The 14,988-nt window shown below is 39.7% G+C and overlaps 2 protein-coding genes across 2 annotated transcripts in view; one reads left to right on the forward strand and one right to left on the reverse strand.

Annotated features, from left to right (window-relative positions):
- The window catches only part of MCM9 (minichromosome maintenance complex component 9), a 46,731-nt gene that overhangs the window by 14,047 nt on the left and 17,696 nt on the right, over nucleotides 1–14,988 (forward strand). The window lies entirely within an intron of this gene.
- ASF1A (anti-silencing function 1A histone chaperone) overlaps nucleotides 3,822–14,988 on the reverse strand; it is a 12,478-nt gene continuing 1,311 nt past the window's right edge. Inside the window, exons 2-4 of the mRNA XM_009325657.1 lie at nucleotides 11,165–11,280; nucleotides 6,487–6,663; nucleotides 3,822–4,167 (exon numbers count right to left, since the gene is read on the reverse strand). Coding sequence (XP_009323932.1) covers nucleotides 3,955–4,167; nucleotides 6,487–6,663; nucleotides 11,165–11,280 — 506 coding nt within the window. The 3' untranslated portion in view covers nucleotides 3,822–3,954. The remainder of the gene's footprint in view (nucleotides 4,168–6,486; nucleotides 6,664–11,164; nucleotides 11,281–14,988) is intronic.

Below are 14,988 nucleotides of genomic sequence, written 5' to 3' on the forward strand. Positions count from 1 at the left end.
CTCCACCTGTCTTCTGCAGCCCAGCTCTCATATCACACACTACCAGACCAGCTCTTAAGAAGCAGAACTTTAACTGGAAACATAAATACAAATAGGAGGGCCTAGCATGAGCAGTCCCCCACACACTGCCAGCCCTTATAGGTAGTTGCCAGTTTTGTTGCATCTTCCCAGTTGGCACTGAGCAGAGCCCTCCAGCTAGCAACAACAGGAACAATTAACCCATCATCTCTGGACCAAACTTCTGTGGCTCTCAAAAAAATGAGAGAATGTGCAAGCTTGCAGACCACTGTGCTATGGGTAAGGGGTAGGGTAGTTAAGTACATGAAGCGTCTCCTGCAGCTGCCCAGATAGAAGCCACAAGATTTAGTTAGCTTTGCTCTTTTTCTGTCTCTGGTAAATGAGGATTTGCCAGGAGTGTATGTGGTGTACATAAGGTGTTTTGGTTTTTTTCCTTTTTCTTCCCTACCACTATTTTCAGATGGCAGTGGGCAATCTTTGTACAGCTGCAAGTGGCTAGCCTCCAGTCTGAGCTGACTTCCAGAAAATCAGCAGTTGAGGCCCTACAAAGGAAAAGAATGGACTGTCAGATCATCAGATTTGTCTTTGTGACTTTGTCACTCACATCTCAAGAATATAGATTGTCTGGCAAGCTATAAACTAAGCTGTATATATAAACTTTACTGTAGCAAAGTTCTGAGTTGCTGCAGTCTTGAAGATTGGTAAGGGTTGGCTTTTTCAGTGGAGCTCTGAGGAGCCACTGGAGAGGTTAAATTTCACCAGCCTCCATTATGATGGAGCTGGAGCCTTTTTGCCTGCTTCAAACTCGGTGTCACAGTAATTCAGACTGAAGGTGATACATGAATAAATCACAATGACTGTAAGGTGAAGGGACAAGTGTTTTTCAAGCTAGACATAAAAAACCCCACCCATGTTTTTCATCCCTAATGTTACCTTGTCTGATCCGTTTACTTCTTTGTACATGAATAACCTCTGATAAGCATTATGACAGTCTTCTAATGGAATCGAGTCTATCTAGCCGAGGTAAAAATACAGTGAGATGCATCACCAGTCCTGTCAATAGAATCTGTAGCACTCCCTTGCAACTTGGTGGTCTCTGCAAGTGGAGGTTTGTGGGAAGGTGAACTCGTTTTCGACCTTGAAATTGTAATGCTGTGCTGTCTGTATGTCATGTATATAGCCCTGCTGTTTCAAAACTTTCAGACATCAGGGACAAGTCTTTACAGAGATGCCTTATATACACTGTATCTTTTTATACCACTAATTTGTGCTGTGATGTTGCCCAATGATCAGACCTGAAGCCTCTGAAGTACTGGAATTTGGTTTCTCAAATTCCATGTCTCTGGAATGTGATTTTGCCTGGAAATGTGATATTCAGAGGACAGTGTGTATGGACTGCTAAAATCTGGACAAAGTTGTAGAAGACCCGAGAGGCATCCAGTCTCTCAAAAAGCATAGAAGGACCGTTTCTCTTGCAAAGATCATGAGGTGCTCTCATGAGGTATGGTTGTTCTTCTCCAGTTTTCACCAAGCACAGCAGAGTTATTATTTTTCCCGTAATTGGTGGGTCAGCTATACCTAGGATGTGTTAGTATATCAGGTAAGGTGGTGCCAAATTCTACTGCGGCATCATGCCATCCGGTCTAGCTTGAAGTTTATTGCACCCGAGTTCACGTGCACAGTTGACTTTTTTCCTCCTGAACAGAACAATAGATCTTCACTTTCTGATTTCTCTAAATTAATTGGTTTGCTGGGTGACGTAGTTTTGCCGACTGTATTTCGTAGTTGATTCTGCAATAGCAGTGATACAGTTTGCTTCCACCACTTTGAGGCATACGCTTCTAAGAAGCCTTCATGCTACTGATGGATGGATTCTGGTTACAGCTTGCACTTGATCTTGTTTTAATTTGAATCTTCAATAGGTGTAAGGGTTTGAAATACTACTACGGTAGCCTTAGCTCAAGGCAGACTTCATTAGCCTGCCAGTCTTTCAGCAGATGACTATGTTATTTACATGCTTACATTTAAGAGATATCTTAAATAGATTTATAAATAGAACAATAAAGTGCATGAAAAAATCTCAAAATGTCACTGTAGACCTTAAAGTTGCAATATAAGTGAAAATCAAAAGATCTTTCTTAAAAGTTCACATAATTTCAGCCCTCAAGTGAAGCAACTGCTGGTTTGCGGGACCAGTTCTTTGTGTTAAGTCATATAGATATTAGAGTGTTAATGTTTTTAAATTGCCAATCATCATTTTAAACAATTACAGAGAGATTTTTCAAGAGCACACATTAGAATTAGGGTTCCAAATATTAATGGATTTCATTAATTCATTCAGCTTCCATATGTACTGCTGAGTTTCCATACAAGAAAGAAACGTGCATATACATTCCTTTCCGATTTAAAAAAATATATGTTAGAAATGAAGACAATTTCACTAATGATGTGGAAAGACAGAAGTGCTAACTGCTTGGGACATCTTCATCCCTATTAGAGAATGCAGAAAGAGAAGAGAAAGTGTTCTATTTTTATTCAGAGCTATACTGTCAGTCATCATGACATTTACCTTTTTTTAAGGGCCTGGAACCTACATGGGTTCACAGTTTGGGCAGTTACTAGTAACTAGCAGAACTATATTCTTGTAATCTGACATGACAGATTACAATTTTAAATGCACATATAGTCACAGTAAACGTATAAGGCTGATGATGATTGGAAGGAATAACTCAATTGTTAGTGTCATAACAATGTCTTAAGTCTTCACAATTTACTGCCTAGTTCTTTTTATCTTCAAGGATGCCTCAGGTAATAGGGATGTCTCCGTGCAAGAGCTTCAGGGCAGGCAATGTATTCTTGAGTGTGTCATGCCTGCCACAACAGGGTTTGAATTTTGATTTATACCAGTGCATAGGATTGCCTTAAAGGGTAGAGAGAAAATGGAAAAGTTTTAAATTCCAGATGTTTCAAAAAACTGAAAGAAAGCATATAAACTCCTTATTACTAGTTAAAAAGACTACAAGAATAAAGCATGCCTGAAAATAAACATACCAACCCAGCAGTTGTACATAATAATCTTGCAGAAGAGCATTTTTTGGATACTCATGCGATTCCTTTTGATGCTTAAATTTTCTAGCAATTGCTTGAATCCTTCCAACCAATTGTGTGTGCTATCAGGGTGGCTGAAAAAGGGTTCTTTGCTGAGATACCCACCCAAATTCACATGAAACAATGTCCCTAAACCACAGTTTGACTAAACAGCAGCAGCAGGAGATTGGGGGAAAAAAAAAAAAGTCCTAAAATCCAAGATAGCAGATGGTAAATCTCAAATTGCATGCTTTAAGTAACAAGTATGTGCCTTGAAAGGAAAAGAAGCTTGCACCTAAAATTATACTGTGCCGCCTGCTTTCACAGCAAGAGGACATTTTTGGACTTTTTTTTTTTTCTTCAAGAGATACTTTTTTCTTTGCAGTTCATCTAATGACAGTTTTGTTCTTAAGCTGCTATTAAAGGCCACTTTATATTTGGCAATCTGGATATCAGAGATGAGGACATGGCATTATTCCTTCATTTTGCCTGAATGTTTCAACTTTTCATTTTTTTAGCTTTTAATAGTGCTTACAAAGTAAAGGGGGAGGGGGGAGAAAATGTATACTTTAATCAGGTTTGGTTTAGACCACATAGAATAACACATTAGAGAAAAAAGGCAATTACTTAAAAATAGTTGTATTTATATTCCACAATTTGCTCAAATACTGGTTTGTTGTTTTTGGTTTTTTTTGTTTTGTTTTTTTTTTTTTATAAACTTTCTACAGGATGTTTTAAAACAAGTTCTTCACATTGCTTGTCAACTATGTACTTATGGAATTTGAGGGAAATAGTTCTGGTTGTTTTTACAGTTTAACACATGTACAGTACCAGAATGATGGTGGTTAGTCACATGCAGTCCATATGAGATTCTAACATAACATTTAATGAATTTTCTGATGTTGACCACCCCTTTGATGCTGAAGGTAATGCATCTGTAGAAAGCAGTGATTGTAGATTTGGGTTACTGCTCTCTGCATCTTCCAGTTTTTCAGTGTTGTCCTCCCAATTAATGTGGAATCTCGTGACTCTGGGATTAGATGCCAAAATATTCCTTTGAAGCTGGGAGAGAAGAAGATACATGGATTATGTAATGTGTACACCTCAAACTGGAGTTCACGTGCATACAGATTTTTTTCCTTTTACTCCCCATAGCCTTGTATTGTAAATTGTGAAACAATTTCTTTAAAAAGATAATTCATATAAATGTGAATCTATAGCTACTATCTATGGATCAGAAACATGCTTACAGAAACACAGCACTCATTCATTTACTCTGATATCCTACTCAGCAAAATAACTGCTTTCTTGAGAGGATATTTTTAACTGTTCCGTGAGTTCAAGGCTGTACGAGAACTCTGCAAGTAAAGTGCACGTGTTTATTATTTTAGCCAGCTTTCAGTAAAGCAAATGACTACCCCCACAAAGATTTTGCAAACCACAGCACTTTATAAAATTTTGCATCAACTTTACGATGTTTGCAATAATTGTATAAATTCCATCAACTGTCTGTCTTCATTTAAGAGTACAACCTTTCCTTAAATTAAATTACCATGCTTTAGATTGATTTCACTAATTGAATTTTAATTTGTCTACTGAAGTTTTAAAGTAAAAAAATTACTTGGATTTGGAAGATATTAATATGGTGGCAGTGGACATGCCTAGACATTAGTCTTATTTTATTCTCATGGCTGGCCTTCATTTTCCTTTGAAAACACGTTGTATTTGTTTATCTATGCAGCAAAAAAGAAAATGCTCACTTTCTCCTAATCTTTCACCATTTTCAAGATAATATATAGTTAACTCTGGAGGATGGCAACTTATCGCCATTGGCTACTCATGATGAAAGTTAAGACTGATCACGGGAAAAGTTTGCTTTGGTAGTAATGCTGATTTTATTCTCCAAGGAAGTACACTCTCGTTAAATATTTCCCAACCCCTTATGCAGATTAACAAGACCATTTCTTTTTTTGAACCTCGTAGGGTCTATTACCTGTCAATTACAATTAAATGTGTTTAATAACCTTCTATTCTACTCGTATGTTTAAATTCTGTCCCAAAGTCACATTAAGGACTTTTTATACAAATACATGATAGCTTTTGCTGTTCTTTTTCACAGAAGCAGTGCTAGCTTTTTACATAAGCAAATCAGAGAATTAAGACAAGTAGTTCTACGCATTTCTAAATTCAAGTGCTTAAAGGAAGTCAACATTCTGGCACTCACATCCGAAATAACAAATAAGTATATGATTTAAATGAAAGAAAAAAGAAAGGAACAGATTATAAGTTTAAGAATCCTCAAAATTAATAGTAATTTTGAATTTTGAGAACATACTGAGCATCTGATCCCTGAAAATTAAGTTAGGCATAGAAAATCATTAGCGACTTTTAAAAACCAATTCAGTTTAGTTATGTTTGAAGATCAGTTTCAGGGACTATGGGGATTATCTCTGTACTAGTCATTATAATACATGCATTATCCCATTCATTTCTTCATATATCCAGTCATATAATTCATGCAAACTTGAGAAATAACAAAATTTGCACCATCACACAACTTTGGAACGTAAGTGTGTACACATGTACGTCAGCTTTTGTAAAGAGAACACCCAACTCTACAAAATCTTCCATGAAAACAAACCCGGATGCTGTATAGAACCTTGTTGGCTTCTACAAAGTCTGCCTGGGTAGAGTACTTCACAGGATTTTGACTAGTTTTTGATGTTTAATTGATCCTTCTCCTCAAGGTATTAGGTTCCAAATAATTCTATTTCACATAATCTTTTAATTCTAGTCCTGGTTTAATTTTTACCATGAAGGATATATATATTTTTAAACTTAATCTATATACTTCCTTGGTCAAATTGTCCATTGATTGGATAATCACCCAACCTGCTCTTACACCAGGTTACCCATCTTCCCATTTTATATGTAACTTGTTCTTCAGTTTGTTTGTTTTGCAGAAACCGCAGCTCTAACACTAGAACAGCTGGATAATAACTGTGTTACATTAATACTTAAAAATTAGTTCCAAGTTCACTGTCCTAAAAAAAACATTACTCTGTTTTTCTGAAGAACAGAGCCACTTTGTCAACAGTGGTGCGGGTAGAGGGAACCCAACAGTTTGTTTCACACAGTCAGTGTAAAATAATAAAGTCCAGCCAAGGCTTCAAGCTGGTGGAAACTGTTGCAGGTTTCTCAATGTTCTCCAAATTTATGGCAACTACATGGCACTTGTAGCTTGTCCCCCCAAGTTTTTTCCATTATTTGATGCCTCATTCCATGCACTTTATGGAATCACTTGGGGTTTGGTTTTGGTTCTTAAAAAACTCTTTCTATAAGCATACCTTTGATATATGACTAGAACAAAACATGCCTTACCTTAGAAAAATCTGGCTTTACTGGTGGATTCTCTCTCAGTTCTGTTTCAGTATATTCATTGTTTACATAGTAGCCGACTCTAATAAATTCTTGACCTCGATAGGTGCATGTAATTAGCACAACTGTTACACCTACTGCATCTGCATCTGGAATAAGCCCTGGGTTAGGTGCATCAGCCTAAATGTGAAAGGGAAAGATGGATTAAAATAAAATCGATAGCACATGCCTATCTAGCAGGGGAATCTTAAGTAGTACGTACGTCTTAGCAGCTGAGTAGTGACTGTATTTAAAATTGTTTTTCAGGTTAACCGAAAAATATACCTGCTTTCACAACATCAACCCTGAATTTAGGGTCGTGATTATCCTAGTGAATTTAGGACACTATTCTCTAGAGACAGAATTACTTAGAATACAGTAATATTGTGTGCTGACATTCCTCATGGGTGATTAGACAGCTTTGATCCAAAACTGTTTTTAAATATATGATCAGCTGAACTGTTGTTTGAGCAAGTGTACTAACATCCCTCCAATTGTTCAGTGCCATTGTTCTCCAGCCCATCTTGGTAATTTAGCAGACTTAAGATTTTTTTTTTTTTTGTACCTCTGAGGTTGAATTGGTCTGTATGTGTGTTTTTAACAAGACTAAACCATTAAAAATACAGGCTGCAATTTATACTTCAGCAAGAAGAGCAGGGACAGGCTACAGTGAGCTTTGAGCTGTCCCACAGATTTCTAGAAAAGGAATAAACTACCTTCTCTCTTGCGTCCTTCCACATGCCTACATTTCTTAAAATGTATGCAGTTAAATGTATCATCGCTCTAAGAAATCTGACATATTTTCAGCCAGGATGGAATCCTAATTAATAGGCATCTTACAGTCTTCCTCAACGTCCTTATTTACCATGGCTCTGCAAGTTATTAATAATCAATAAAATTTGCCTTGCAAAATGTGTCTCACATCAGTCCCTTAAAATGGTTCCTAACTACACATTTATTGATAAAATGTGATGCCTTATTCTGCTGTAGGATTTAAAGTAACAGCAATCTAAGCATAAATGAAACAGCTTCATATTTACAATTTTACGTGAAGATCTAAAGCCAGGAATGAACACCTGTATTGCGAGTACAAGTTGGTATTAACAATATATGTTAGAATGGTTCAGGTGTAACAAATCTTGCCTTAGGACAGAGGACAAATGGGATTAATTCCTACTGTCCCTCTCATCCCTACTTTTCCGTAGTATTTATGTGCTCCAGCACTGTGAAATTTGAGAGCTAGTGGTCATGCATCATTGGCTTCTGCTCTTCGCTACTTCAATTCTGAGCCTTCAAACCAGTCTAGCTTTTTATAAGAAGCTGTAGGCACTTTGCAGAAGAATTAGATGAGTCAGACCTCTCAGGTGCTAATACACCAGAGGGAGGAGAAGCAACCAGGGAATCACGTAGAACACAACTTCCTCCGGCCCTGAAGGGAACAGAAAATGACCACATGGCTTTACAACTCACATAGGGAAATGAAAAAGATGACCAAGGAATAGGACAAGTGTAGAAGCTTGAAGAAATGCCAAGAGCTGCCAGTACAGATGAAATCACTAGTTTAATTCAGTAGTCTTGTTCTAACAGTGCCCAGGACCATTTGATTACTTTAAATTCCACAGTGGGCACTTATAGACTAATATACAGCAAAAGGACAGTGTTCCATTTAACCCGCCATGAAACTCAACTCACACCCTAATGTGGGATTTTAGTTCTTCCAGGCTCCCATTGTCATTTTGTGTCCTGTAATATCCTATGATATAGATGTGGACCCAAGGAAATACTCTGTTTTAATCCTACTTAACTCTCAAGCGTTGTTTTGCTGAGTGGAAAAGACACTGAACACTGTTTAAAACTGCTTTCTTTTCTCAAATTTTGAACTTCCTGCCTTGGATGTCAAACCTCTTAATTGCCTGGGAAACAAATGATCATACACAGGTGGAAGAAAAAAGAAGAGCTTGTTGTGACCAAGTCATAAGTGAGCAGCTGCAAATAGATATTTCGGTAGGCAAAAAGAGACAGTAGGATTAACTTCTGCATAAAAATCGCTGTCTGAATATGCCATTCTTATCCTAGAAATTACTTAAGAATTTTATGAAATCACTCAATGTATATGTTGTCTTGAATTATCTCGCTTTTCCACATGATACATTTATTCACGTAGCTATTACTGCAGAGTAGCTAAGTTAGTGTGAGGTCATATCCCCACTTAAAGATAATAAATTATTTATGTGCTTATATTCTCAAATAGAAATTTCTGTGAATTTATTACAAATCCCCAAGCGCACAGAGAGAAGGAATCAGGCTTCACTACTTATATCTTGGTATTTAGAATGAAATAGGGCAAGCTGTGGGCCTTTAATATTGAAATATTTTTAAATGTTTAAAAAAAAAAAAAAGGCTGATTGTGTAAGTCTGAAAAGTATGATAGTTTTCCATCTTTCTGTATGTAAAGCTGGCTTCCCAACCTGATACACAGCTTCTTTTCAACAAAGGTAGTTTTATGATCCTTGGTATTTTACCTGTGTGGTACTCCATTTTACTTGCTGTTTCAGCCATTTTCCTATTTAGAAAAACCTACAGCATATTATTAGCTGAAAATCTTATACACCTCCACAAAGGTCCTTTCCTTGTGCTGTCCCTAGTGAACACAATCTCTTTTCTTTATATTATATGCCTCCTGCAGTTCTGTGCTTTGCCCCGTTCTGGCCTTCCCTTGCTAGTTCTTTCCATCTCTCAGGCTGCTTCAGTTTGGTGAATAAAGTAGCTTCAGTCATCAGCAAAGGCTTATTGCAGCACTTGGGTTTTTGGTGGTCTCCTGTGTACACATTAGCTGAGTCCTACCCCCAGCTGAAAGCCAGTGCTTTTGAAGTCTAATATACTTAGACCAACAATACTTCCGTAAGAAATAAAAGGGATACTTTATTATAACACAGAAGGAGTACTGACTCTTTTACAGGACCTATTCCAATCTAACCAAAATGTCTACGTATCTACTCCTAATTTAGCTGTAGTGTCATTTATAACTGGGATACAATCAATGAGTCCATCCTACAGAAAATGCAAGACCAGTAAATTTAATTTTCAAAGCTTTCCTAATCATACAGCCCAAACATGCCTTTTTAGGCACCTGCCTCCTGCTCCTTCCCATCACCATCAACAATGAATCTTTGTAACTTAATTGAGAACAGTGCGTCTTTTAAATTAGACATGTAAATGCCAGCTGGATGTAGTCTTACAAGGTAGTCCCTTTGAGGGCAACAGAGAATCACCTATTTCTGACCAATTAATGCCATAAGCTATAATAGCTTGATAATGGAAGGACTGTTAATAAATAATGCATTTGTTACACATCAGCTTTATTTGTAGTGTGGAAAAATTAGGCCCAGCTCCAAAACCAAACAGAAATGTTTCAAGACTGATTTGCATGTATGTGGTTGATAAACGTAACCTCCAGCCTAATCCTATTCCTTTAGCCTGTCCTGTAAGAAAAAAGTTTCTTGGAACTTACGGGATTAATCAAGATGCCTCACAAGTGTTAATACTATTTTAAAATAGTTACAGTAACTGTGAGAAATAAGAAAGTGTATTCATTAGTGCCTTTTTTTTTTTTAAATGCTCATACTCCAGCATGCATTTGCCATTAAATAGTGAATTTATAGCATTTGGGAAAGTAGCGTGGTTCTTACACAATAAGCCATACTCAGTTTCAATCTTGAGTTTTCTGCTGATGGATTTTGCTCTCAGTTTACAAGACAAATACTAGTATTTGATAAATAGAGAAAAAAGTGAGCTAAACCATAGTTTTGATAAAAAACCCAAACCCAAAAAAACTTCCATAAGAATTTAGGCAAGTCTGCTTTAGTTTTTTTGCCCTCTCGCTGACCTAAAATGGAAACCAGAATAGGCTAATAAGCCATCTTAGTGCTGCTCTTTCCCTGTTTTCCTTCCCTTCATTATTCCTTCTTAGTAACTTCTGGCTTTAACAGCAGTATTTTATAGGACTGTCACGTGCTTCAGAGTTTGTTGGACAGTCTTGATCTACACACTTGTGTCCCAAAAGCCTGCTATCAACCGTTGGTATTCCGTCTTATTTTACAAATTGCTATATTTTGTTGTGATTTAGCATGCTTAGCCAAACACCACAGTTGAACACTTATCCTGCCAAATAGAAATGAACTCTTGACTGTTCTGGCTGAGTTTTACAATGAATTTGTTGGCCAGATCTTCTGAAGATGTCTGCATTAACCTAGTGCTCCTGATTGTCTGAAACCGCCACCAACTGCAGCAGAGTTAAGCCTGATGGTGCTAGTGTAAACCAGGTAACTGGCACTCTTGATTACTGCGTGATCTAGAATATATTTATAAACCAGACTGGTCAAAATTATCAGTAGCTACAGGAACAGTGGTTATATCACTATCTCTAATTATTGATACCACAAGTGAAAATATTACCATGGAAATATCAGGGCCAAGAAATATCAGCTCATGAACAGACTTTCAAGGAAGATGTATCATACCTGAAGAGCTGACTGAAATATCTTTCTAGCTTACCATTATTTTTCAAGTGCCTCTTAGTTTGATACAGTCATTTTTAAACAAATTAACACAACCCTTTTAGAAACAGTTAAATCAAACTTACCTGAAATACAAACATGTGTCTGCCCGCAGGAACAGGTCCTACTAAAACAGAGTCTAACACCTGGTCATACTCTTCACTTTCAGCTGAACCCACATAAATTATTTTCCATTCCAAATCTACAGCAAAACAAAAATTAAAAAACAAACAAACATTATTTATCATTACAGTTAAGGGTCTTCCACTCTTGCCTATCTACAGTTTTGTGTAGCCTAAAATTGCTTCTTTGGCAACAGGCCTAAAAGAACAAGGACCTGTCTTCACTGGGGAAATTATCGATGCCTGCCCCAGTGCTCTTGAACCAGACCATCCCACCATCTCTCTCCAGTCAGTGGCTACTGCAGGAATCCCTCTATCTCGGCCGGGCCCAGAGAGTTGTGGTGAATGGAGTTCAATCCAGTTGGCGGCCGGTCACGAGCGGTGTTCCCCAGGGCTCAGTTTTGGGGCCGGTCTTGTTCAATATCTTTATCAATGATCTGGACGAGGGGATCGAGTGTACCCTCAGTAAGTTTGCAGACAACACCAAGTTGGGCGGCAGTGTTGATCTGCTCGAGGGTAGGAAGGCTCTGCAGAGGGCCCTGGACAGGCTGGATCGATGGGCCGAGGCCAACTGTATGAGATTCAACAAGGCCAAGTGCCGGGTCCTGCACTTTGGCCACAACAACCCCATGCAGCGCTACAGGCTTGGGGAAGAGTGGCTGGAAAGCTGCCTGGCGGAAAAGGACCTGGGGGTGCTGGTTGACAGCCAGCTGAACATGAGCCAGCAGTGTGCCCAGGCGGCCAAGAAGGCCAATGGCATCCTGGCCTGTATCAGAAATAGTGTGGCCAGCAGGAGTAGGGAAGTGATGGTGCCCCTGTACTTGGCACTGGTGAGGCCGCACCTCCAATACTGTGTTCAGTTTTGGGCCCCTCACTACAAGAAGGACGTTGAGGTGCTGGAGCGTGTCCAGAGAAGGGCAACGAGGCTGGCGAGGGGTCTGGAGAACAAGTCTTCTGAGGAGCGGCTGAGGGAGCTGGGGTTGTTTAGCCTGGAGCAAAGGAGGCTGAGGGGAGACCTCATCGCTCTCTACAACTACCTGAAAGGAGGTTGTAGCGAGGTGGGTGTCGGTCTCTTCTCCCAAGTAACTGGCGAAAGGGCGAGAGGAAATGGCCTCAAGTTGCGCCAGGGGAGGTTTAGATTGGATGTGAGGAAAAATTTCTTTACTGAAAGAGTGGTTAAACATTGGCACAGGCTGCCCAGGGAAGTGGTTGAGTCACCATCCCTGGACGTATTTAAAAGACGGGTAGATGAGGCGCTTAGGGAAATGGTTTAGTGGGCATGGTGGTGTTGGGTTGACGGTTGGACCTGATGATCTTGGAGGTCTCTTCCAACCTTAATGATTCTATGATTTTCATAGTCAGGTTAATTTTCAAATTCTACACAGAGGACAGGGCCCATTTACTTGTTGGGAGCTGTGTTCAGCATTTTCTCGAAGCCTGCCGGAATGGCTTCAGCACAGGGATGATGCCTATATACGCCTATAAAGCACTGCATGCCTTGAATACTGACTCACCTCCCAGAAATTCCCACCTTCCACATATACACCTCACAGCTTAAATTATACAGATCATGGAAGGTAATTAATTGAATAAGAAAACCCATCGTGTAAGCACCAGGCACACTAACTGCATGCCCCCATTCCTTCACATATAACTTGTGTAACCTGAGAAGTATGTAAAATTGTGATAGCATGATTAGATCGTATTCTGATCAAAGATATTGGTGCTTGGATTTTATCCAAATTCTGAAATGGAATTACAGGCAAAAAAAACCTAAATGTAGCATTTTGCTTCTTAAAATAAGGCACCAAAATCAAACAATTCTTACAATTCAATTTTTTCTAACTCACCCTCTCCACCACAGGTGTTTGAAAGTTGAAACTGCTAATTAGCACGCATTAGCTCTTCCTGAGAGGGCTTTTCACTTTCACTTTTTGATTCAAAAACACATGCATAAATACACATATAGAACTAATCTTAAAAGACAGATTGGGGGGGGGAGGGGGGTGTTAAACAAAGAGGAAAAAGATCACCATTACAGAAAACTATACTAAGTCTTTTTTTAAATGAAATCGTTGCTTCAAAACCGTACCTTAAAAACTGACATGGTATATTTAGTAATTTTTTTCCTTATGAACAACGCCCTGATTGTCTATGCAAAAGCACTAACCTGTACCCTATTACATTTACTTTATTAGTATTCTCTGCAAAATCCAGAAGTCTACATTATGGTTTCTTGATGCAGGAATGGAACTTAAGGATAGAAAAAAACAGCACTTTAACAGAACTCGGCTGCTTTAGGATTGCAACTCTCTTTCCTTATTAATGAATTCTTCTTGCTTATCATGTTTAACATCAATGCAGGTATTGGGGGTTTAAGTAGCACAATTAACAGGGCTTAGGAAGGGATTTTACTCCTTTGTACAGCACAGCACAGTTGGCCAGGTACTGTGATCAGAGGTTTTATTTACCTTGCAAGCATCTAGTACTAGCTACTGCCAGTACTGCAGGTACTCGTCTAGGACAATTAAGGACCTCTTTTGTCGGCATCTGTGCCATTTACCACGTACAAGAAGTGAGGACTTTTAGGCTAAACTACTTAAGATTATCACACCATCATGAACCGTTATTCTAGGAGAACAGTATAAAGTTCATTCTAAACCAGTAGTATTTAGTACTGAAAAATGGACTTTTTAAAAATAAGTTTTAAATTATACATTTAATAGGTTGATCCAAATGCTGTTTAGGTATCTTGATACGGAATAACAACTTCAAAAAAAAAAAAGGGGCTGGACTTAATGAATTTAATTTTAAGATCAGTGGTGCACAGAACCGTCTGAAGAGAATAGCGTAATAAATAGACATATTAGCACCTGAAAGCTAAGGCAACGACAGCAAATTTTTCAAGTCTAGAAAAGCTATGTTTAATCTTATTTTTAAATGTGAAAGATAGCAGCGCTCATCCTGAATTTATCCTGTAGTCTAACTTGCATTTACGTGGGGGAAGGGAACTGAGAATTTTGCATTAGACCATCTACAATTCTTCCCATCCCGATTGTCCGGGATTAACTCTAACACAAATCCAGAGAGTGAGGAGTACGTCACGTACAGCTGTGCACAGCTGGAAGGAAAGGCATAACGCCTTGTGCCAAGCCCCTACAATGGGCACCGCCGCCCGCCACAGCAGTTGCCGTCGGGGTGTCTGATACTGTTACCTCAGATGAGGCCAGGCTGACTAGAGAGATCCAGTCAGCAACCTGGAGACGGGCACGGAGCACACCCTGCTAGGGGCAGCCGCAACTAACGCGTCAGTCAGTTGTAAAAGGGCAGCAGACTAGCGGCAGAGGCCTAGAGGAAATCCCAGGCTCAGATAAGACTTCCTCTGAAGTTCCCGCCAGCGCGACCGTCCCTCCCAACGGCGGCGGCGTAGAACAAGCCAAGCCGTCCGCGCCGAGCGCGCTGTCACCAGGCCGCCGGCACGCACGAGTAAAAACTGCTACAGAAGCAGGCAGGGTGAGGCGAGTTTAACCGCAACGACAGAGAGCCCGCTAGGCGTTATCACCCACGACCTCCGGTTTTCCTTTTGCCCTCCCTCGCCCCTCAGGCCGCTGGGGCTCCCTGGCGAGCAGGCGGCCCTGGTCTCCGCCGGGGGCCAGGCAGCTGTCCTCTTCCGCTCTCACGCAGCCCCGAGCCAAGCGGCCCCCCCCTCTCCCCTGGCCCCGCTGCCGGCGGGCAGGAGCGCCCCGCTTACCCTCCCAGCCCGCCGCCGGCTTCCTCGCCCCGAGCCG

This window comes from Pygoscelis adeliae, unplaced genomic scaffold (genome assembly GCF_000699105.1).
Source record: "Pygoscelis adeliae isolate BGI_AS28 unplaced genomic scaffold, ASM69910v1 Scaffold54, whole genome shotgun sequence".
NCBI classification, from domain to species: domain Eukaryota; kingdom Metazoa; phylum Chordata; class Aves; order Sphenisciformes; family Spheniscidae; genus Pygoscelis; species Pygoscelis adeliae.